This window comes from Phaenicophaeus curvirostris, chromosome 3 (assembly GCF_032191515.1).
Source record: "Phaenicophaeus curvirostris isolate KB17595 chromosome 3, BPBGC_Pcur_1.0, whole genome shotgun sequence".
Lineage (NCBI taxonomy): Eukaryota > Metazoa > Chordata > Aves > Cuculiformes > Cuculidae > Phaenicophaeus > Phaenicophaeus curvirostris.
In genome coordinates this window covers 62687907-62711134 of record NC_091394.1, presented here as the reverse complement: position 1 = coordinate 62711134, position 23228 = coordinate 62687907, and the positions used below count along the sequence as shown (strand labels likewise).

The following is a 23228-nucleotide window of genomic DNA, read 5'->3' as shown; positions in this document are numbered from 1 at the left end:
AGTGTTATATTAGGAGGGTCATGCAAGTATACAGTTGCTGACAGGGGTCACCAATGTAAATTTGTGCAAAGAGTCAAAAAACCAAAGCCCTGGGCAGCGAATAAGTGTAGCTTCTCAATTTAGGTGACAGTAACATAAGCAGCATGCTGCTGCTTGTATTCAGATTCCTGCATGGAGTGATGAGTACTGCAATTAGTCTTCAGAAGCTTATAAACATGTTAGTCTTCTTTCTATGGAGAGTAGGAACTTGGTGGTGTTGAGTTTCCTAGTACTGGGGGAGCCTGTAGAATTGATATAAATTATACTGAAAGCACAGTGTATAAAAAATAGTTTAGATCTGAGAATATGCGAACCTTTGTCGGAAGGGACTTCTGGAAGACATTCACTTCAGCTTCCTGCTTGAATTGGACTGTCACCAGCACTCAATCAGGTCAGTTGTAGCTTGTCTTGTTGATTCTGCAGCCCCAGTAGGTCAGCAGTTCCAGCACTGAACTACCTTTGTAGTGAGAAAACTACTCGCAGTATCTGATTTGAACTTCCCAAGGTGCAATTTGTGGCTGCTCCACCTTGTCGCATTATCTGCTGCTGTAGAGGGAAGTTTGGTCTAATCATCTTCCTAAAGGCTTTTTGAGTAGTTGTAGACAGCTGTTAGATTGTTGCTTGGACTCTCTTAGATGGTGTAAACAAATCCAGACTGGCAGCTTTTTCTGATAGATTAGATATTCTGTGCTTTTTGTGTACTTATAAGAATAAAACAGTGTTTTAATGTTCACAGTTGGTAATAATACTCTTTATCTTCTTACTAGAACTTAAATTGTGAATGTTTTGCAGATCTACACTTTCAAAGACGAATGATAATGTGCTGAACTTGCTGCTGATTTGCTGTTGTCCTCTTTTTTCTAGGCTCTCCGCTATTTGGCAGAGTGCCGTGCCAACAGAGAAAAAATGAAGAGTGAATTGGGCATGATGCTCAGCTTACAGAATGTAATACAAAAGTAAGTTTAGGATGGGTTGTTGGATCCAAAGACAATGTAAGCATAACATTCTGATGCGAAGTAGAACTCTTACTTTTAATCCATATAGCAAATTTGTAGTATTGCATTCTTCCTTGTTGAAATTATGTAGCTACAAGCAATTGATGGCTTTCATTTTACAGTATAGCAAAGTAAATAGACCGTCGTCTACAAGAAATACTCATTTGAAAGTAAGTTGCTAAACAACAGGTTTCTTGCCCTTGTTACAAATAACTAATTTTGTCTCTTTCCTTTTGGCTATTTTACAATTCTTCTCATCATAAAGTGTCTTGTGTTAGTGCATTTAATGAAATTGGTTGGCATCTCCCACATTTATTCTTTGAATCTCACCTCTGGGAAGGGAAATTGTATATGCACTGTATTTGTTTTGATATATTTTTGAAAGTATGTATCTGTAGCTCTGTTGAGGAAACATCTTGCAGGTGGAGTAGAAGTTAGTGAGGTTAGTACTGGTCTCTACTTTCTTTGTAGACTGTCAGCAGGATTGTCTTTTATGTTAATTTGCAGTTGCTGGATTTTAAGATTGCTAACTGTTGAGTCTTGAGGACTGGAAGTTGTATGGGTGTATGCACACTGGACAAGGTGCACATGTTTACTTATCAGAAGGAATTATTATGATGAGCTAAGATAACACTATAGATAAGAAGTCCTCCAGCCTCCTTCGAAGATTAGTCTGTCACAGCAAAAATTAATTTGCCATCAAGTTATAAAAAAGGTGATTGTTTTATAGGTAGTTTGATAGTGCTCTAGTTAACTGGGCTTTTGAGATGTGAGAGACTGTTCCATGAGGGAGTAGAGAAGTCATGTGGCTGCCCTCAGAGGCTTCTTGAAAACAACTATTTAGAAAAGGGTGAAACACAAGTATAACTGTATATTAAAGATTCAAGCGGAAAGCTTTTGAATCTTTAATATGTTGGTTGAATCTCTAAGGTATCAATTATGGTATGAGTTACAAGTTTCTTTTAGAAAAAAAAAACCAAGGCTAGAGATGCCAGCTCCTTCATCCCATAGCCCCTCCAGTTTTTTGGTGGTGTGACTTTTGTTGTTGTATCTATCTGTCTCTGACACTGTTTATCTAGAGGTGTGAACCTGAAGAGCTGGAGTGGAAATTCTGGCCTGCTCACAAGTCCTTTGTGATATGTGATCTAAGGAAGATCAAAACAGTTTACCTCTAAGTACTTCATTAATTCTATATAGACTTAAAAGATATACTGGCATGAAATTCAGTGTTATGCGTAAATATCACCTTATTATTCACCAGTTACCCACACAAGGATGCAAAATAAATGTCTTAAATAGGATGATGAACTAAATGACTAGAATTCAGAAGAGAATAGTCCTCCATTTTTAGAAGAATGAAATAGTTAGAACTTTTTAAAGTTATACATGTTTTTGATAGCATGTCTTAAAATATTCTTATTTTAAAGTATGCACATAATTAAGTTAAAATGCGCAGAAGTCTTTGCTTACTACTTTTATAATAACAATAAGAACTGAAATATTTAGGTAATAACAGAAGCATGTATTTTAGAAGAACTTACATTTAGCATTGATTACGCGTCTATTTAGAGCACAAAGACGTCCCTAAGTTGTTGAAAGGCAAATGGTAGTTCATTATCAGTCTCTGCAGCATACAAATATTACTTAGGAAACAGTCACAAATAACACTTTTGCTTAAAGAATTTTATGGAAATGTCTTCAACAACATTTTTTTATATGTTTCGATTTCAAGGACCAAAAGAGTGTGAAGTTCAGGAACATGCAGAAAAGGAGAGATAAGTCAGTGAAAACTGAAAATCTTGTAGGTGTTCTTTTTTTCTAGAAAGCTCTTTGGCAAGAGTAAGAACATACATTTGATTTGTATGCTTGTAACATTTGGAAAGTGTGATATCATGAAAATTGAAATACATAGCATCTTCAAACACAAAACTTTGTCATGTGCTTGTCAGGATTTTAGGCTTTAATGTTGACAGGAAATGCTGAAGCTAAGTTTTGTATTGCCTGCAGAAATATGGAGAAAGATGGCAGAAAAGTGCTGAGAAGATAGATGTAGAATTATTTTTGTCACAAAGAAATCAGTGGCTTGCTGTTGTGGTTTTTCTGTTAGAAAATCTGTGGGGGAGAAAACAAGGTCTTTACCTTCAGATTTGCTTTACAAAATGCAGATTCTAGATTTTAATGTGATTTCAGTTTACCAGGAACTATTGTAGTCCTTAGAACTGAAACTAAACATTACTAAATGCAGTAATAAATGCTTTGGTTTTAATGACTTCATGCTGTGTGTTCCAGTGGACTTTCTAGGCTCTGTGCATCTGACTCATTGCTCTATATAATCTAACATATTTTGATTATTTCCACAGTTTAAATTGGGATTTAGATTTTTTTTTTGGTGAAGTGTTATAAAAATGTGAGCAAACTATAGAAAGAGATAGGGACTTCTGTCAGTATTCTGCTTTTCCCATTATTGCACAGTTCTTTCAAGCAAGACAGAACACAGCAACTTCTGGATCAGAATTTGTAGTTACTGGCCATTTTGCTTTTGACAAATTAAGCCCATCATGTGGTCTGAATCTTCCCCTTTCACTGAGGATTTTGTAACTCTCCCTGTTCATTTTTATTGACTTCTCATCCCAACTAAATAATATCCAGTGGCTTTCCCTGCTCAATACTGAATTGTGACAGACTGCTTTTCAAGCAATGAAATTGGAGCTTTTGTGCACAGAGGCAAGTTGCAAGCTAAATGTCATATTTCAGTCTTAAGTTGATGTTCAGCCCACTGAACTGACAGTGCTTAGGAAGTCAAGAGTTTGTTTAGCATTCCAGTTCCCTCTTGCTTTGTTATGTAAATGCTGAAATTTGAGGTTTTTTTCTCATCATGCGAGTTTTTTTATAAGCCTTAAAAGTCTCTATATTACAGACCTCATATTCAGGTGCGAAATTTCTTGTCGTAACCTGCCTGCAGCTGACCAGTCTAACAGGTCTTTAAATGGTCAATACCATCAACTGGAAAATAGTTGGAGTTGGTTTGCTACTTATGATTGCTTATAATAGTAAATGGGAGCTTTGGGCAGAGGCCAAAACCCTTTTGTTACAAGTAATGCACAACCAATAGAAGAATATAGCACTTGCTTAAACTCGTTATCATGAAGGCAAAGTACTATTTCCTTCATAAGACTGCTGAGGATGAGAGTTGAAATTGAGTGCCACCTGTTTGTTCAATGATAAGTATGAAATTATACTCTGTACTGTGTAATGGCAAATGGGTCGGAAATATTTGAGAGACATCCAAGTTTAACTGTGGACCTTTGAGGTACCTTCATGTCTCATTTCATGACTTACCAGTCCCCTCATATCATCATTTTGGTATCTGCTTATAGTAAGCATTATAGCTCACTTGTGAAAATCGTTTTGCTCCTTATGGTGAATGTTTGGCTGACTCCTTACTATATTTCACCTGTGGAGCAAAGGCTGGGTTCCTGGTTCACTGTGATAGTGATTTTATTGTTATATGAACACTAGTTTTTGGTAATAGAGTAACATATTTTAGATGTAGAAACTGGAACTTCCAGGCTCTAGAGCAGAAATATGAAATGTCAGCTCTGAGGAGTACGGAATGAAAATTTGAAGGCAGTGAGATATTTATGTATTTAGGACTTTTTTCAGGCTTAACTTTATTTGGAACATGTATGACTTTCTGAGATACCTCATCTGAAAGACTTCATACACTTCCATGTTTTCTAGGATGTATGAGAAGCTGTTCAAGTTTCATGGAATACTTAAAAACATATTTCAAATCTAAAAATTTCGGCTCCATACTTGCTGTTTTTCTTCCATTGCAGCAGAAATTTCTCTTTTTGTTTATCCGCATCTGCTTAATTTTAAGTGAAGCTTGATATATATTTCCACGTTGTAAGGTAGGAGTAGTAACTGTGTTGGAAAGAACTCAGACTTCTAAAATCCCTACTTGCAGGTTTCCAAACCTTTTCTCTTTTTCTTCTTTTGTGGCTCTTACAGTTTTATTGCTGTCACAAAAATGTTTGGCTCTCTTGCCAGGTGACTGAGTACCACTAAGTATATGTGTAGTAGTGTTTGTGTAAACGGATAAAAAGGAGAGGAGAAATTGAGGCTTAATTGGAGAATGGGATTTCATCGCATTCCAGCAGTCATCAGCACTTAGTTAATATTGAAAACTGGTTTAGTTGCTGGCTTTATGAATTGTATGGAGGACTTAATGTGTCCGTATGGACTTTATAAAATGTTATTAGCAGCTTCTAGAATTAAAATTAATTAGGATTTGTAGCCTACAAGGAAATATACTAATTTGTGTTCAGAGTGAAAGTGACTTGATGGACAGTAAAGGTCAAAGTTCATAATTTTTCATAATCTTTATGAGCAGCATAATGGTACTGTTTAAATATAACTAACATGTATTTTTTTAAAAAAAAACCCTGATGAGTCAATATACTAAATAGCTCTTATTATGGAACGGCAAATTACTGAGAGTAAAAATCCAATTACTTAGCTAAAAGAGCTTTTCAAGATAGTCTTCCTTTGCCAGGGTGTCAGAATTAACAAGCTGAACTAAATCCAGTGCATTAATCAGCTCTTCCAATTTATTACTTGCCTAAGAAGATTAGGGCAATTAATATGTGTTTAATTAGAGTCCCTTGCAGATCTGGTAAAATACATGCAGTCTATAATTGCTGACTTCTTACTCAATTTCAATTTTTGGTAGTCTTAATTACCTATACTTCTTGAAAATTTAATTATTCGTTGAAACCAGCAAAGTTTGAATTTATGATGCCTGACAAAAAAAGGCAACCCAAGTATTTTGGGTAATATTTGGTGAAATTAAAATAATAGGGATGTAGCATCACAATAGTTTCATCGTTTTTGTTGTGTGACACTGCTTTCTCCTTTGTGAGAAGGGTGGAATGGTTGGGAGAAGACAGGGCAAAGGCAATATATTAATTAGTAAGAAGGCAATCTACACATTCAAAGGGATATCTGATGATGAAAGGGATGTTGCCATATCATAACTGGTTTCAAGATAATACTTCGTGAGAAATTATAGCTAAAAATTCTGTAAACTTTTTGCATTTACTGCATTTATACATTTATACTGTCGATTGGAACGCTTAAATTCTGATTTGCAAAGGAGAAGGAAATAGCCTTTTACAGACTATAGAGATTTTATTTTTCTATACTTGAATCACTTAGTCATGTTAGTTTTGTAATCCTCAACGTGGAGGTTTTTTACGCATCAAAATTCAGAAGTAGTTGAGATTGGGTAATGGGAAGCTGTGTGATTATTTCTGGATTCTGTACTGAGAAGTGTTTTTAGAGAAAAACATGGTTATCCTGTGTCTTGAATATTCCTGTGAGCAGGAGGTTCCAAAAAATTCGATTTTAGAAATAATTTTCAAACTGCAATTTATCACCTGGAAAAAGAGTAAAACACACCTCTCTCTCTCTGTGTTCCATGTTAACTTTCCTGGCCTTTCCTGTTATTTTCCCAAGCCTCCTTGTTTTACCCGTTTTGTAACATTTTGTCCACTACAAAGGTAGGTGCTTCTAGAAAATGACACTGTTGGTTGCTGCTGCATCTGTTTGGGCTGTGGGGCGCCTGTCTATTCAGTGCTCTAGCAATGTGCTTGTTAATAATAGATGGTCACAGCAGGAAGAGGTCTGCAGGCTATTTTATTCAGCATTGTTAAGTAAAGTGGCTTTATATGTCCCTCCCCAATCCCCAGTTCCTTTAAGGAATGTTTCTATTGTATATTTTGTTAATCTTGCAAGTTTCAGAAATAGATTGGGTTTGGAAGTTATTTTTTAAGAATCATCCTCTGCCAAAAAGACCCTGATGAAATATTAGGAAATGTAGGAAACATCAATATGTACGCTTTAAATATATTTTATTTTAAAGTGGCTGAACACTCCTTTTGTCCATCAAACAGCTTCCTGGAATTTGGAGGATATTTTTTATAGGATGGAGTAGAGGGGCAGGGTAGAGGAGTTTGATGCTGTGGGCTACCTAGATCACTAAGGCAGTAGTTCAGTAAAATTTCTTGCTGTTTTTGCTTGTGTGTCATGGCAAACTAACAAGAGTTCAGACTTTCTCACAGTTCATCAATTTTTAAATAAATGTTTCAAGACTTTTTTTTTTGGTATATATTCCTGTAGTATGAATTATGAAGGACGTAGGAAGTCATGATCTTCACACAGAGACGTGAGCACAGAAACATTTGATAACAATTAAACCACAAAACCCATTAGTTAATGAAATAGTGGGAAGTCCTAGTTTTATAGTACTGGTGTGAACCTGGACATCAGTCATAATGTGATGGCTTTCTTGGAGAATCTTATGGGATTTGTGAGGTAAGAGAATAAGGGTTAAAGGTTTGGACCTTTGGTATGTCATTTGTAAGAGTAGTCCAAGACTTGACTGCCAACAGTTCAAATGTAACTAGAGATTTAGATGCTGGAATATTATGATGGGTTTCTGTTTTGTAGAGGTTAATGGAAATTAGCAGTCTTACCATAAATAACTGTTCTAAAATTTTATTGTGAAGTACGATTTAGGATGAGTTATTGTTTCTGTTTGTGTGTGTAGAGTTTGTCACAGAAAAATATGAAGGCGTGATCAAATGGAAGGGTCTGCTCGGTACTCTACAAGATGTACTTGATGTTCTTTTGATGTACTTTTGATGTTCTGTTGTGGGTTTGTTGTTTTGGGTTTTTTTTGTTTTGTTTGGTTTTTTATTTTGAGACCTCTGTGTAGTCACAGAGGTATTACAAAGTCCTCATTTCTTCTTGCATGCAATTTACTTGCTTAGTGAGTTCTACATGATCAATACAGTTTTTGTACTCAACAGTTTAGATGGTTGTCAGCCCCTAGATTTGCTTTTTGTGTGTTTTGTATTTTTACTTTCTTCCTTCTGTCATGTGTGTAATTACCATTATAATGTTTTTAACTATGGTCAGGAATATGGTTTGTTTTCACTGGTTGCTCTCCAAACTACTACTTTTATCTTACAATTGGTATCTGGCATCTGGATCAGGACTGTTGGTTGTGTGACTTCTCATCAACTCGTGTCTGTCTCAATTTAATTGAGGTTCTATGCATCCATAAACTTGTTAGTATACGAATTCAATAGACTAGTTTTTACTATACTAGTTCAATACATTTGCACATTCATACATTTGCACACTCAGTGAAGCAGCGGAACAGCTACTTTTACTGGTTTCCTTGCAGTTAATGCACAGCTTCCTTGGTACGTCTCTGACACTACATTCTGGCATTTCAAGAGTTTCTCTTGTCCCTTTTCATTTTCTTGCTGTTTAGTGAATTCTGATTTAACTAATTGCCAGATAGTGAAGTAACAAAGAAAGTAATGGTGACTTTAATTGGTCATTTACGTAATGTAAGATTTAGAGACTATTAGGGACTACCTATAAGTCCTTCAAAGTGTTGGCCTTCAGCTGGTTTACAGTGACTGATTAACATTATGTGTTATCATATTCTTGAGTTTCATGCCCTGTTACCTAACCATTGAAGTACTGAAGTTTTACAGTGATGATTTATGTACAAGATTTGAAAAGCCACATGTTACCAAATTACAGGTTCCTAAATGTGGAGAAGAATATTCAGTACCTGTTACTGAGTGAATAGGTGTTGTTCTGGTCTTGCTTTTTTTTGACAGAGAGGGGGCCATTTTGAGTGCTTTGTATTTAAATGAGGAGAAATCAGTTGAGAAGTCAGAAAATGAACTAGTAGCTTTTCCTTATAGTCAAGGAATGTTGCAATGACTACTGCAGAATTAAAAAACCTCAACTTTGAAACACTGAAAAAAAATATGTGAAGTATAAAATAACTTTGATAAAAATGCATATATTGGAAAACCTTTTGTGCTCAATATCTTAGGCAGTTTCTTCATTATTTAGAAACTAGCTGGAGCAGGGAGTTAATTATTTTAGAAAGCAGTATAATCTTAAGGTGGTTTTGCTTTTTTTTTTTCAGATTTTATATTAAAACAAAATTGGGACCCTGAGAAACATCATGGTTGTGAATTGGCATTTCACTCATTACTGACTGTATGATAAGAAAGAAAAAACCCCATAAATTCCATTGAATTTTGCAAGTAGAAAGTCCTATGTAATAACGTGGGACAAATTAAGATTGTTAGCGCATTCTGTAGTTGTGCAGTACATCATCAAATGCACACAATTTTTTTTTAAACCTTGATACATGCTTCAGCAAATTTTGTATGACTGTTGTCTGTTTGGCTAGCAGTGAAGCTGCTAATACTGGCTTGCTTTAAAAAAAATAAATCCATTGCCAAAAAATAAGTAGTTCAGGAGCATGAAAACAAGATGTTTAATAGTCGTTGCTTTCAAATTTACCTACTTCGAGCCTCTGCTCGAATTAGTATTAACTGTAGTAGCAAGTCAATCAAATACAAAGCTTACACACAGATAAGCCTACAAAGACTAACACTGCCTCCCCCCCACCCCACCCCCCGCCCTGACACAGGTTGATGCTGTAGTTTACTTGGTTTTGGGTTTTGGTTTTTTTTTTTTACTTTCTCCAGTAGATTTCAGATAAAGCTCACTTCTCAAAATTAAAATAAACTGATTTTTTTGAAGACAGAGAACATCATATACTATTATATGATGTACTTAATGCTACTAGCATACAGATAGTGGTGACATTTGGCTTCCTTCAAGATGTTCCTGAAATGTTTTAGTACGAAGTTTAATTTGGCGCTACCAGTACTTCTGCCTGGTCACTACAGCGTTATTACTGGGAAGGATTGGCTTTTTAATGGCAGCATTTGATATCTTCCATTAGAAAGGACTGGAGAGAGTTTTTTACCCTTAATATTTTTTTTTTTGTTTTGACCTCAATACAGTTTGTTGAATCCATATAACAAATGTGATTTCTGCCATATAAGTACATTAAATTATTACTGTTCATTAGCAGGCAAAAAGTTGGAACTAGTTACTGTGAAATTCAACATGGAGTTTGTCTGTTATGCAGACTCGTCTAGCAAATGCTACTCTGAAGCCTTTTGAGTTTAGTTGAGTAACAGGCCCTGATTTTTGGGTTGTAGGTTTTTTGTTGGTTTTTTTTTTTTTTTTTGAGATGGAGAATATGTCCATATGGTAGATACCAAGCTGTGGAAGATCAAAAGTTGATCTTCCATTTAGCATATAAATAGCAAGAGTTAAACAAAATTGGATGAATAGCTGGGTTAAACATATGGCATATGTTCAAATCTGTTATCCAATTCTTGAAAGTTCGTTCTTGTGATCAAAGGACAATAGAATGAATCGGGGAACTGTTCTAAGCGTGGGTAATTACTCGGTTTGCTAAATACGTAAGATTATATCACAGTCACTGTTTTTTCAGTAGCTAATGGTACTGTACTGTGACTTTACTCAGTTTTACATCTTATATTTAACATTTAGATGCTTTTGTTTCTCAGCATTCTTCAGAACATGCAATCCCAACATTTACATGGAGTTTGTCTAAATTTCTGAGGTCTGTAGGCATGTGGCTTAAATTGAACTGAAAGTGGCACTGTGAAATCCAATCAGCGCTCCCAATTTCAGCAAAGCATCTCTTGTTCAGCTCAAAATCAACTTTAAGACAGGTTTCCCTGTTCCGTTCCAAACTTAGTGAAATGTTGTCTGGTCAAATTGTTGCAGTTCAGTACTGTAAGTAGAGCCTGGAAGACTTGCCAAGAGGCAGGCATCTTGCAGGTCTAGAAGGCATTGTAGAAAATCAGTCTGACCTCACCACGGCCTTGGAGTGAATAGAGGAGACTCATAGGTAGCATGTGGTTCATACAACTGGAGTGCAGTCCTAACACAGCTGCACTCAGGCTGTGCATAGGTTCTTCAAGCAGACCAGATGCTTGGGGTTTGGATTTGGAGATTCATAGTGCTGCAGGTCTGTGTGTGTCACTTCAGATTTGCTCAGTCCTACAGATTCTGTTTTTCCTTTTCTATTTTTATGAATTATTTTTTCCTATTGTTAACCCACTGCAATTTGTTGGCCAACAAAAGGGTCCTGCTGTCTCTATTTGTGATGATTTTGACTCCTTTCTTTTAAGGAAGCATGTGGTAATCCTTTTTGTCAGCTGCTGTGTAACGTTACCTGATCTTTACTGAGTGTTTTGGGGCTGGAAAGAACTGAGGTGTACTGTGAGAAAGTGTGTGCTCACGTAATGCTCTTTTTCAAGTTGTTTTCAAATGACTTGCCTGTTGGCCTGGAATGAGTCAGGAGAGCAGCCATATGCTTGTGAGCCCACCATATCATGGGATACACTAAAAGCTCACAAGAAAGAGCAGCATTCTTGGAGATAAGAAAGAATCTTGCCCTGGCACTGGAGCAGAACAGCCAGAAAAACAGCCAGATCAGATAACTGTCTTGAAACAGATTGCTTTTACTCTAATACCATGCTCTTTCTTTAGGCTTGTCATTCATGCTCAAAGTTTTCATCAAAACCACGTCAATCATTGTGTCTCACTTCTAGAATTGAGGATTAGTGACTTCCCAACCCCCCTTACAGAATGTAGCAATTCTTTGCAGCTTACTGCTCACTTTAGTTATTGTTAGGGACAATTTTTGTCCTTAAATATAGGAAGAATGAAAGGCTCTGAAAGAAATTGGTCACCTGGAAACAAATAAATCAATGGTCTTAAGACATAGTTGATATGAATATAATTTTTGTAGCCATTTATAACCATAATTAAATTATAAATCTCTAAGAAATATACGCTTTAAGGTTTCTAAAATAGCTGCATTTACCCAACAGTGTATTTGGATAGAATTCATGCCAAACCACTGATATGTTACTTGTGCTTTTTGTATCATATAGGATCCTGTTGCAGTGAGTGAGATTTATTACAGAAATAAAATGATGGTTGCAAATATCGCAACTTGGGATTCTAGGGAAAAATATTGGTTCTGCCTTATAGGGGCAGTGCTTGAATGTATGAAAAAGATTCATATCAAGTGAAAATATCTGCTTCTGTGGGACTGTAAGTTTTCTCAAACTTTTGGAAAGGTGCGTGGAGTGTTTTAGAAATGGAGTCTCTCAAACCAGTATTTTGAAGAAAAAATGGTGCATTTAATCCTTTGTTAAAATTGCTGGTACACTTGGGATTTTTCTGTGATAAGACTAAGTTAAATGAGAGGTGTGTTTACTTTTGATTTATGAGTAGGTTATTCAATATGGGATTCAGCTGAGTTCTTGCCAAATATCTGAGCCTTAACTTGGATAACGAAGACATTTTTGTTTTTCAACTTCTTCATATTTGTTAGACTTGAGTTGTATGGTGGGTTTTTTTGTTGTTGTTGGTTTTGTTTTTAAGATTTGTGCTTTAAGATACTACTTCTCCATTAGTCTGTGAAATCATTGAGATGTTGGTATGGAAAACTTTACCTCAAGCTGACTTTAGACTTTAAAAGGTTGCGATCCATTTCCTTAGTTTTGTGGATTGAGTTAATCTTTCCTTCACTTCTGATATCTTTGCTTTTACAGACTTGTCTTTAATATTCCTGTGTGTTGGTTTTCCAGGTACTTGTGAGCAAGAGCATGAGGATGAGCCATACAATGCATGTCTGCCTTTTCTCACTGGCTGTCACGCAGCCTTTTCCCATGAGTGTGTACAGCATGCCCCCTCCCTTGTGGGGCCATGTATACTGGAAATATTTATTGTATAGATACTTTGTATCTGCAAGTGTTTATTACATGCTTATAGGTGGTGTACTGCAAATATACAGTTCTTGTATTTTCTTGCTTGGATCTTTGCAGAGTTTCAGAGGGTAGGCTGTTTATGGTAAAGAGTCTACCTCTGAACAGTCCCAGCTCTTGGCCTTTCCTCGCCAGCCCCTTGATCATCTTTCTGATCCTTTGTTGGGCTCAAGTATGCCTGTGCCTCTTGAGTACTGGGGAGCATAGAGCCTGACACAGTACTCGAGGTGTTGCCTCAATAGTGCTGAGCAGAGGGGCAGAATTGCCTCCTTGCACCTGCTGGCACTGCTTCTCTCAGTGCAGCCCAGGACACCATCAGCCCTATTTGCCACAAGGGCGCATTGATGACTTGTGGTCATCTTGGTGTCCACCAGGACCCCCAGGGCCTTTTCTGCCAAGCTGCTTTCCAGCTGCTTGGGCCTCAGTCTGTGCTGGTGCCTGGGCATGTTCCTCCCCAGGGAAAGGGCTTTGCATTTCCCCTTGTTGCACTTCATGAGGTTCCTGTCAGCCCTTTTCTCCAGTCTGTCAAGGTCCTTCCGGGTGGCAGTGTGACCCTCTGGTCAAGATCATAGGATAATCGCAGAATCATAAAATTATTTGGGTTGGAAGGAATCTTTAAAGGTCATCTAATTCCAACCCCTGCTGCACTGAGCAGGGACATCTTCAGCTGGATTGGGTTGCTCAGAACCTGATCCAACGTGACCTTGAATGTTTCCAGGGGCGAGGCATCTATAACCTCTCTGGGCAACCTTTTCCAATGTTTCACTACCCTTATGGTAAACAGTGTCTTGATTATATCTAGTCTAATATTAAGGATTCTATTCTTTGTATAGCTATTGCATAAATTACTTCAATGAAAGAATAACAAAGTAAACACAAGTTTTGCATCAATCATTTTACCAGTGCACTAAAAATTGTAGAAGACTGTGTGGAGTTTTGTCTTTGTTCTCATAGAATCGCTTGGTTGGAAGAGACCTTTGAGATCATCAAGTCCAACTGTACTTGTCCACTACTGAACCACATCCATGAGCACTTAATCTGCCTGTCTTTTAAATACCTCCAGGGATGGTGATTCAACTACCTCCCTGGGCAGCCTCTGCCAGTGCCTGATAACGCTTCTGGTGAAGAAATTTTCCCTGATGTCTAATTTGAACCTTCCCAACTCATTTTTAACTGAGTTGCTGGAAGTTTAGTATTGCAGAATAAAACTGGCTTATACCTTTGTTGGGCTTTGTTTTGCAATCCGATTCTTGCGTGACATCTGTTCTTGCCCTTGTAGTGTAGAGTCCGAGTTTCATGCTACTTATTACACAGCTTATTATACAGTTGCTTATTTTTGTGCAACAGATTATATAAGATTAAAATCTTGTCTTTGGGATTTTTTTTGAAATGTAAGAGGAGTATCATAAGTGGTGTTATCTGTGACTTTGTGGCAGAGTGGTAATCCTCTACTTGGAAAAATACAGGAAGTTATCAGAATAGTTTGCATGTGTGCATATGCATGGAGCTTACTGTCTTGACTTGTTTAAGGTATAATTTAGAATGTTTTTATTGAATAAGTTCTGATTTAAATTTATGTTTTCAAATCAGCAGGTGTTTTCAAGAGTACAGAGTACAGTTGATCTTGGGTCATTAGTTGTCCAAGAACTATGCCAACTATAATGTTGTGAGCACAAAACATATATGAAAATCACTGGTAATTTTTTACTTTAATACATTTGCATATTTTATATTTGCAGATGTATTGATAACTTTAAAGTGTCTTTTGTATATATGCATATCTATAGTATGGCTAATATTAAGTATATTTTACTTCTCATTTTTCTTTCTGAAATTTTAACTCTGGGATGCAATAGTACAAAACTACTCAAGAAAACCCCTTAATAATAGTATACTGTGTGCTGTAGGTGGGATACTGACATTTTAAATAGAGTGCTTAGTTAACTGTATTTAAACTTCCAAAAAAACCCAATCCTCTATTGCAAATCACTTGATATTGGTATGATTTTTGTTGTTGAAACAATTTGCCAAAACTAACAGGTAGGTAAATTTCTTGGTAGCTTGATATCACTGTTGCACAAGCTAATTTATTACTACCTCAAGACATCAGCTTGCACATCTTTATCATCCATTTTATTACTATATCTAATGAATTATGGAAGGTTAAAGTTAAAGTTTTTGAGTTGCCCACACTTGTTTCTATTAATTAACATAAGTGTTTTTTTCACTGTAGGAAAGCAGAGCATAGACATGTAATTAAAATTGAACATATGGCAAAATACTTTGCTCTTTTAGGTCTTGATTGTTTGTTTATTAGCTAGCCCCCCCCCCCATTTTTTTTACAATTTTATTTATTCTGTCAACTCACTTGAATGGTCACAGGAACTCACGTATTTGTCTCCAAATGGGGGCTGTCCAAAGCAAGGTGCGGGGTTGAGGAGGAAGGGCTGTCTGGATCCCTTACAAGTTGAGAACTCCTAACATGCTTGCTTCAGTGTTCTTTCTTGTCCATGTAGTAGGATGGAAAATGTGTTTAATGTGTGGTAATTAAAGAAGTCAAATAAAAAAAAAAATCTAAAGGTATTTGTTACTTAGTGTTTGCTAAAGAAAGCAGCAAAGCTGTCATTCATCATTTTAAGATTAATTGCAAGTTGATATGGTAATAATTTTGTTTCCACACATAGCTTTAAATCACTGGCATAATTAAAACAGGGCTGAATTTGGACAACAGATTTATATTAGTACCTTATTAAAATTAGTGTTAATTAATCATAAGAAATTAATATGTTCTATCCATTATGTACAATTTTTTAAAATCTAAAAAATGCTGTTATATAATTCATGCCATAAATTTTGGCTTAATCATAAATACCCTTTGGATCCTTTAAGAAAATCTGGGATTCTGCTTTAGTTTTGATGCTCAGTAACTTTGAAGAAGAAAACATCAGGAAAGATTACATTTCTATTGGGAAATTATTTTTATCATGTAACAAGGAAAGTGGGAAATGAAACATCACAAGGCAGTTGAAGATCTTGTTTAAAAGAAAAAAGCTCAACACAAACTGAGTAACAGCAGTGTACTGAACATCTACTACATTGTTTTGTTTGTCAAACTGAGGTAAACTGCATTTGTGTTGTTTGAGAACAGAGACTTATTTATGTCAATCTGTTAATTCTAATACTATAAAAATTGGAGTATGGGAAAGGAAGTAATTTCACCTAATTTCTTGCCTCCCTTTTTAAAATTTCTACTGTATTGACTGTATAATTGTTTCTGCAGCACGTGGAGTGTAACAGTTGTGAGGACACAGTCAATAGCCATTTGGAGCACTAATGCAAAACAAAATGTTTACTAACCTTAATCCTTTTCTTTCCTTAAGGACCACTACGCCAGGAGAGACTAAACTTTTAGCCTCTGAAGTCTATGATCTCCTTCAGTCTTCCAACATGTCAGACATGGACAATGTGAATGAGATGAATTATCGTCGTCGGAAAGCACAGTTTTTCCTTGGCAGCACAAATAAGCGTGCCAAGACAGTGGTTTTGCATATAGATGGCCTTGATGATTCGGTAAGGAAACCATCAGCATTTATGTAAATAAGGCATGCTGTACTGAGATGTATTTTGCCCACAAAAATAATGTATTCAGGCTGCTTGTGTGGCATCATCAATTGTCAGCAATTTCTGTGAATCATATTTTGAATCACAAGATATGTATAAAATCTTGCATACTTTGAGCTCACTCAGAATATCTGAATATGATGTTTTAAGGCAGTTTCCTCAATGGCTTTCCAATTACTCTAAAAAACTATTCTGTTTCCACCTCTCCTAATTTTCTTTTTTTTCAAGAAAGAATGGAATAAACATTCCATTCAGCACTATATCTTGTGGTTATGTAGGTGTGTTGAACTAAAGTTTCCTTTTAGTTACAAGATATTTCAGACACTTTTTTTTTTTATTACTCTTAATTTAGGAAAGCTGTATTTTCTTTGAGCTAATTTTGCTACATCTTTTCATTGTCTGTGAGATCTTTTCTACTGTAGTGACCAGAATGGCATTTGAGTTAATGAGGTCTCACTGAGTCTTTATGTAATGTCAGAATAACTTCTACGGATTTATCTACCATACCCCTGTAGATAACACCCCAGGGCCATGTTTGCCTTTTTACGGCTGCCAAACAGCATGTAGACTGTTTAAGCATGTTATCCACAAGTGCCCTCCGGACTCTGTATCTTCAGTTTTGTACCCATTTTAAATGATCAAACCTGATCCTTTGCTTTGTTGCGTTACATTTTGCCAAGTAAGCGTGTCCACAGGCCCAGTTTATCAACAGAATACCCATTGTGTCACTTTCATAAGACCATAGTTAATTCATTTAGAGAAAACATCCTGCTCTAGCTCACTTTATACAAAGTAAATATTTTTTACAATGTTGTCCTTCCAGCACTTGCTCTGTCTGGAAAGGCAGTGCTTTGTCAACACCATTGGCTTTTGTAATCTGAAGATTTGGGGTTTTTTTAATTCACTGCTATCAGTTGTCTTTGGTTAAGTTTGTTCTGCTTTGTTTTGTTTTGTTTCTAAGCTTGTAGTTGATTTGTTTGTTTGCAGGTACCTGCAAGCAAGAAATTTCATCTGCTTCTACTTTGTGAGATTAGATATTCTGGCTATAGTTTGATTTATCTTAAAAGTGTTTCTTGGTGTTCTTCGACAAATTGAACTTGGTGAGATCTGTGGAGTTTGTCTTAAGTGCTGAGGCAAAGACATTCTGAAACAATGTAGAATATTTAGATACCAGAGAGCAAAACTGCAGGCTTCTGTAGTTGCCTTGAGTACATCAGCATTTTTTCTTAGCTCATTGTTGAAGAAAATTAAAATCTGACTGTAAATGGCTAATGTACATAGCTCTGTGTTTCATCAGAGTATTAAAGAATTGTTAGTGATACTCCAGGTGCTTACCGAGCAGTTAAACATCCCTGTAATGCTGTTTTAAATGTTACAATAAGTTGGGACTGGGAGGATAATGAAGGATGTGAACAGTAAAATCAGCTTAGTTTTGTTGAAAACATTTATTCCTGACTTAACTAGCAAAGAATGTTAGGTGGCACATTTGAGTATCAAAAGGCATAGTAAGCTAACACTGTGTTCTTAGTTTTCCTGTGTTTTGTCATTTAGAAGAAGCTACTGTTACGAATGGTTGCAAATCCTACAAACGCTTGTGGATTTTGAAACTTCAAATAGTAGATATTGATTATTTCAGGAAGAGAGGGGAAAGGTTGCTTATGTTTATTGTGGGGTTGGATATTTTCATTTTGAGATCTAGTTATCAAATTTTATAAGCTTAAAAAAATAGCAAAAATGAAGCAGCACTGCTGGAGTCTGTGGCATCCCCCTCAGTAAGTTTTCTAGTTCGTACATTTTAGTAGTATTTGTTAGGGTGTGGCAATCAGGGTTTGGTGTGTCAGGAAATAACCTCTTTCATGTGTCCTACCCTGTGCCCATGCTTCAGGAGTACCACGTAGGAAGATGTGTATGAGAAGGTGTGTATTGGAGAGATTTATGCCAAATTGCTATAGTTAGACATGCTTTACTAAAGACACTTGTGCAGCAAGGCTAGTGGCTGCCAGGCTTCCCACTTTTTAAGGAGTCTGTATGGACCTTGGCAGATTTTGTCTTTAAGAAGTGATTCACCAGTTACCTGATCACTGAAAGCCTCATTTCAAATTTAACTGAGCTGCCTAGGATTTAACCTGGGATCTCAGAGTGAAAAGACTAATTCTGTCACAGAATTGCTATACACACAGCATAAGTTTATTTATTTAGGCTAACAAGCTATGAATGTGTTGCTTCTTGTGTCCAAAAGTAGTTTCGATTTTCACACGAGGCAGACTATCATCTTTGCATCAAGTATTCCCACTGTATAAGAAAGGTAGCCTATCCAGCAGAGTTATTTTTGTCAATCTTAAAAATGTTTATTATTTCAATACATAAAAAATTAATTTTGATAAGTTTCAATATATGTGCTAATCTGCCAAAAAAGCCCCAAACTGCTTCAGTTAGTTCTTCCAGAGATTAAAATAACGTAATTTACTTGTGCATGAAACTATCCCAAATATTGACCAGTTATTATTTGATCACTAACAAATGTGCTTGAAATAACTTCCTATTTAAAACCTTGCAGAAACTTGCAGTGAAATACATCATTATTTTGAACCTGTGTAAGACTGTTAGTTCATTTCTGGTATGGTGCATCTTTTTGTTTTTCTCCTTCTGTACTAGCAGTCTCTCTGGGTGTGTTTTAATCCTTTTTTTACAACCATCTTGTGCAAATATTAAAAGGAAAAAAATAATAGAACATTCTAAGATAATGTAGAACAGATGCAACTAGTACAGGTCAATGTAGCGTTACAGCACAGTAGGTGATGTCATTTGCTTTAAACATTATGTTCTGTAGGTTATGAACCACGTATTTTCCCTTTAAAATAAGAATTAAGCTTATGCTGTGCAGCAGTGTCTGTGAGCTGCCACAGATGAAGCAGCTGAAAGATACAACAGCTGCTTTGATGCATTCAGTCAGTATGGAGGCAAGGTGTCTGATAAATAGCAACTTAAACACTAACTACTCATCAATGAGCACTTCAGTCAATCAGAACTTAACCAGAGGGGACTGTTTAGCTGATCATACGGAGAAAAACATTCTTTGCTTTTCAGCACTTTTCTCTAATTATTTACAGTTGATTCCATCCTTCTTTGACTTCTAAAGTGTAAGCAATTTTTTTTTTTTTCTTGTGGCAAGGGAGTCTAATACTTATGCACTAAAATGTCTCAGTTTTTCTTCTACATTTGTAAAAATGCATTTGAGTAACAACAACATGCCCTCAGACATGCAGGAATTCCTTAACAATTAATTGTAAGCATTTTCACATGCTGTATTATGGAAGTACTTCAGTTGTGGGGTTTGTTTGTTTTTCAGTCTCGAAGGAATCTTTGTGAAGAAGCCTTGTTGAAAATTAAAGGTGTTATTAGTTTTACCTTTCAAATGGCTGTTCAAAGGTGTGTGGTCCGAATTCGCTCAGATTTAAAAGCAGAGGTACGTGCTCAGTAACCCTCCAGATTGTCACATTATTGCTTTCTGTCATACTAAGCTCTTGGTTTCTTCTGTGTATTTGTAGGCATTGGCAACGGCAATAGCATCAACAAAAGTTATGAAGGCACAGCAAGTCGTGAAGAGCGAAAGTGGTGAGGAGGTAGGTAATGTATCTTTCTAGATATCAGTTGTTGTAGCTCAACTGTATCTTTGATAGCAGCACTGCTGTGCCTGTAACGTCTAATGTTTGGCAAAATTTTGTAAGTGGGAGTGCTACACACACAGTACATAAAGAATAAAGTGTCAGGACATGCATCCATAGAACAGCTTTACAGAACTTATTGTTCAGAACAAGGACAAAAATACTGAAATTGTTTCTCTCCTTAATAAAATGAAAAGGATCGCCATGAACTATTTTTTTTTGACTGCAGTTGCTGAAGTGTTTTTGTTACACAACTACAGTAAAAGGACCGTGACTTCGTGCTTGGTATTTTTTCTTCCATGTTAAGCCAAAGCTTTTTTTTTGTGTCTCTCCTAAGCATAGTAGATTCCAGATATATAGTAGGTTCCATTTATATTCTTACTGTACTGGAGGATGGAGAGGAGTCTCAAAACATGTGTGCTTAGCATCCCAGATGTGTATATATATGACTTCAATTCATTAAGTTACAACATAGTTTTAATCTGTTGTATTTTATCAGATGCTGGTTCCGTTCCAAGATACTCCGGTGGAAGTAGAGCAGAATACAGACCTACCTGAATATTTACCAGAAGATGAAAGCCCTACTAGGGAGCAGGACAAAGCAGTGTCTCGTGTTGGGTCACACCCAGAAGGTGCAGCAAGTTGGCTTAGCACAGCAGCAAACTTTCTATCAAGATCTTTCTACTGGTGACTTGTATTTGGTGTTAAAAGACTGTGAATGAACCAACAGGGGGCCAGTTTTCCATTGGTGTGGTGAACTGCCAAGTGCAATTTGCAATAAATAATCACAAAAATTTTAGATTAAGCAAATGTATGCTGCATTTTACATTTTATTGGACGTTTAGCGTGATAAGGCAGGAGTCAAAGAATGGAGGTCTCCAATCAAATTGTTTTTTTCATTTGTTTTTCGTGTAGATTTTATTGCTTCACTTTTAAAATATGGGTCCACTTATACCATTTGTTATATACCAAATGTATATGCATATAGAGCTTTAAGTTTGACTTCACGTGGAACACATGATAGGGAGAATCCATTTAACTTGAGTCTCAGGGCCTCTGTGAAAGAAAATTCTTAATAGCTCTTGCTGTGCATTAAATAAAATGCCCTTTTTATTTCTTCATCCCTTTGGACTAGTGTTATTTCGTTTAATTTTCTAGATCTTGACTCTAGAGCAAATTATAGCCTGCCTTTTTTTGCCCTTATTTTTGCCAGCCATGCTCACAGCATGAGCACGACATTGCCCTTTTACTGGTAAACTAGAATCACTACAGACTTGAAATTTATAACCCTCTTATGTATATTGATTTTTTTCCAGCCTGCCCTTAACCTTTGGAGTGCTTGAGATTAAGAAATGAGGGATTGAATAAACACAAATATGTATACATTGTACAGTAAAATAGAACATATTTGTAATGATGGGTGTGACTGATATATATAACTAGTAAATACCACTGACTGCTGTTTAGGCTAGCTGGGAAGACTATAGCAAAAAAGCTGTGGTCTAATATAGTGGTGGCCCATTGCGGCTCTTTCTGCAGAGAATAGAAGGATGTAGACTGTGTTTGGTTAAGAAATGGTATTCTCTGTTAGCAAATATTTAATGGTAAGTGAAACTTTAAACTTGAAGAAAAAAGCAGAACTGAATGCCTCTTTTGCCACAGTGCCACATTCGAAGTTTTACCTTAAACCCTTGTTATTTTTTTACCTAACAGTTCTGAAATGTAATTACTGGTCTTTCATGAAATTCCCATGGAAGCACATCAGCTTGGATAGGCTTAAAAACATATGCAGGCAATTGGCTTTACCTTGTTACTTATAGGCAGTGTAGATTTAAAGATGTCCTGGTAATTTCTGTGACAAGAGTGATAGTAAAAGCAACTCTTCTGTAGGTAGAGAATAATATATATCTGAGCTGTTAATAAACAGTGTGCCTGAGAGGATTCAATACACTGCTTGAAAACTACAGTGCCACTGCTTTGTTGCACCAGAGAAATACAGCTGAGGACTTTAATGTTATAAGCCTCATTATACAATGCTTTTTTGTGGTAATGTATTTGCTATAATATTAATTATATTTACCACTTGGAGACTCAGAAAAAAAAAAATTAATGCATAGAGGTCTGTGCACAAGGAATAACAAAAAAAATCACAGGCTGTCATAATACTGCAGAAATGCTGAGGAAATGATAATGTAAAATAATAATGCAGGTCAGAGTTCACCCACCGAAGTTAATTGTCATTCTGCGATAAAAAGAAACAAAAGCTTGTTGGAAGACTAGATGTCTCATGTTTTTTAATATATCTAGTTTATTTTTGAGTCAGGTTTACACGCACAGATTGAAAATACAGGCTTTTCAGGGCATGTATTGCTTTAAGTATGTAATACTACTCATATTGCTGTCTAGAATGTTACAGTACCAAATGTGTTTGAAAAGTCTTCTGTTCTATAGCCATCAATGCAGACTTTTATTTTTCTGCATTAACATCTGTTTGCATTTGCATTACTGCACATCTATTTACTAAAAGACAACACCCTTTGGATATTAATGGTTCAATACCAGTAGGTATTACAGTTTGTTTGTGCGTTCGGTCTGTAGGTGTGCTTTTTATGACAGTATTGCAGCTCTTGTAGAACAGTTTAAGGCATCTGTAAAAGTTTTTGAAATATATTGTAAAATAATAAAGGATAATATAACTAAACAAAAAAAGACTGGTGCCTTTTTAAATGTTCTGACATTATTTTAAGCCATTTATGGTATTAGAAGTACATCTTTTGTGAATGTCCAGTCATAGTGAGACCTTTGCTGCATTTCACAACGGGGCTTTGTATCTTTAGAACCTTCTTGCAGTTCCAACAAAGTTTTGGGTTTTGTCTTAAAGGAGCAAGTAAGTAGAAGGTACTTAAGGGTATAATTTCCAATTCATTCTTAAGGTGTGTTTAACTGATGCTGTGTAGGTCATATTTCGTTAGTGAAATTAAGAAGAATTAATACTCCTGGAGAAGCCTCTTATTTTGAAAAATGTGAAGGAAAAAAAATGACACAGCAGATTGATTTTATGCTTGTACTTTTTCAGATTAAGGATAATAAAACCCTTTTGCTCTGACCTAAGGATGTGATCAAAAAAGTTACTGCAAAACTGA

General features: G+C 36.1%; 1 protein-coding gene across 2 annotated transcripts in view; it reads left to right on the top strand.

The window, feature by feature from the left end:
- ARMC1 (armadillo repeat containing 1) overlaps window positions 1-22795 on the top strand; it is a 29023-nt gene extending 6228 nt beyond the window's left edge. For both annotated transcript variants that reach the window (XM_069854162.1, XM_069854161.1), the window contains exons 3-7: window positions 904-995; window positions 16180-16369; window positions 19770-19886; window positions 19969-20043; window positions 20585-22795. In XM_069854162.1, the coding sequence (XP_069710263.1) occupies window positions 904-995; window positions 16180-16369; window positions 19770-19886; window positions 19969-20043; window positions 20585-20776 (666 nt within the window). In that variant the 3' untranslated portion in view covers window positions 20777-22795. The remainder of the gene's footprint in view (window positions 1-903; window positions 996-16179; window positions 16370-19769; window positions 19887-19968; window positions 20044-20584) is intronic.
- Window positions 22796-23228: the final 433 nt, after the last annotated feature.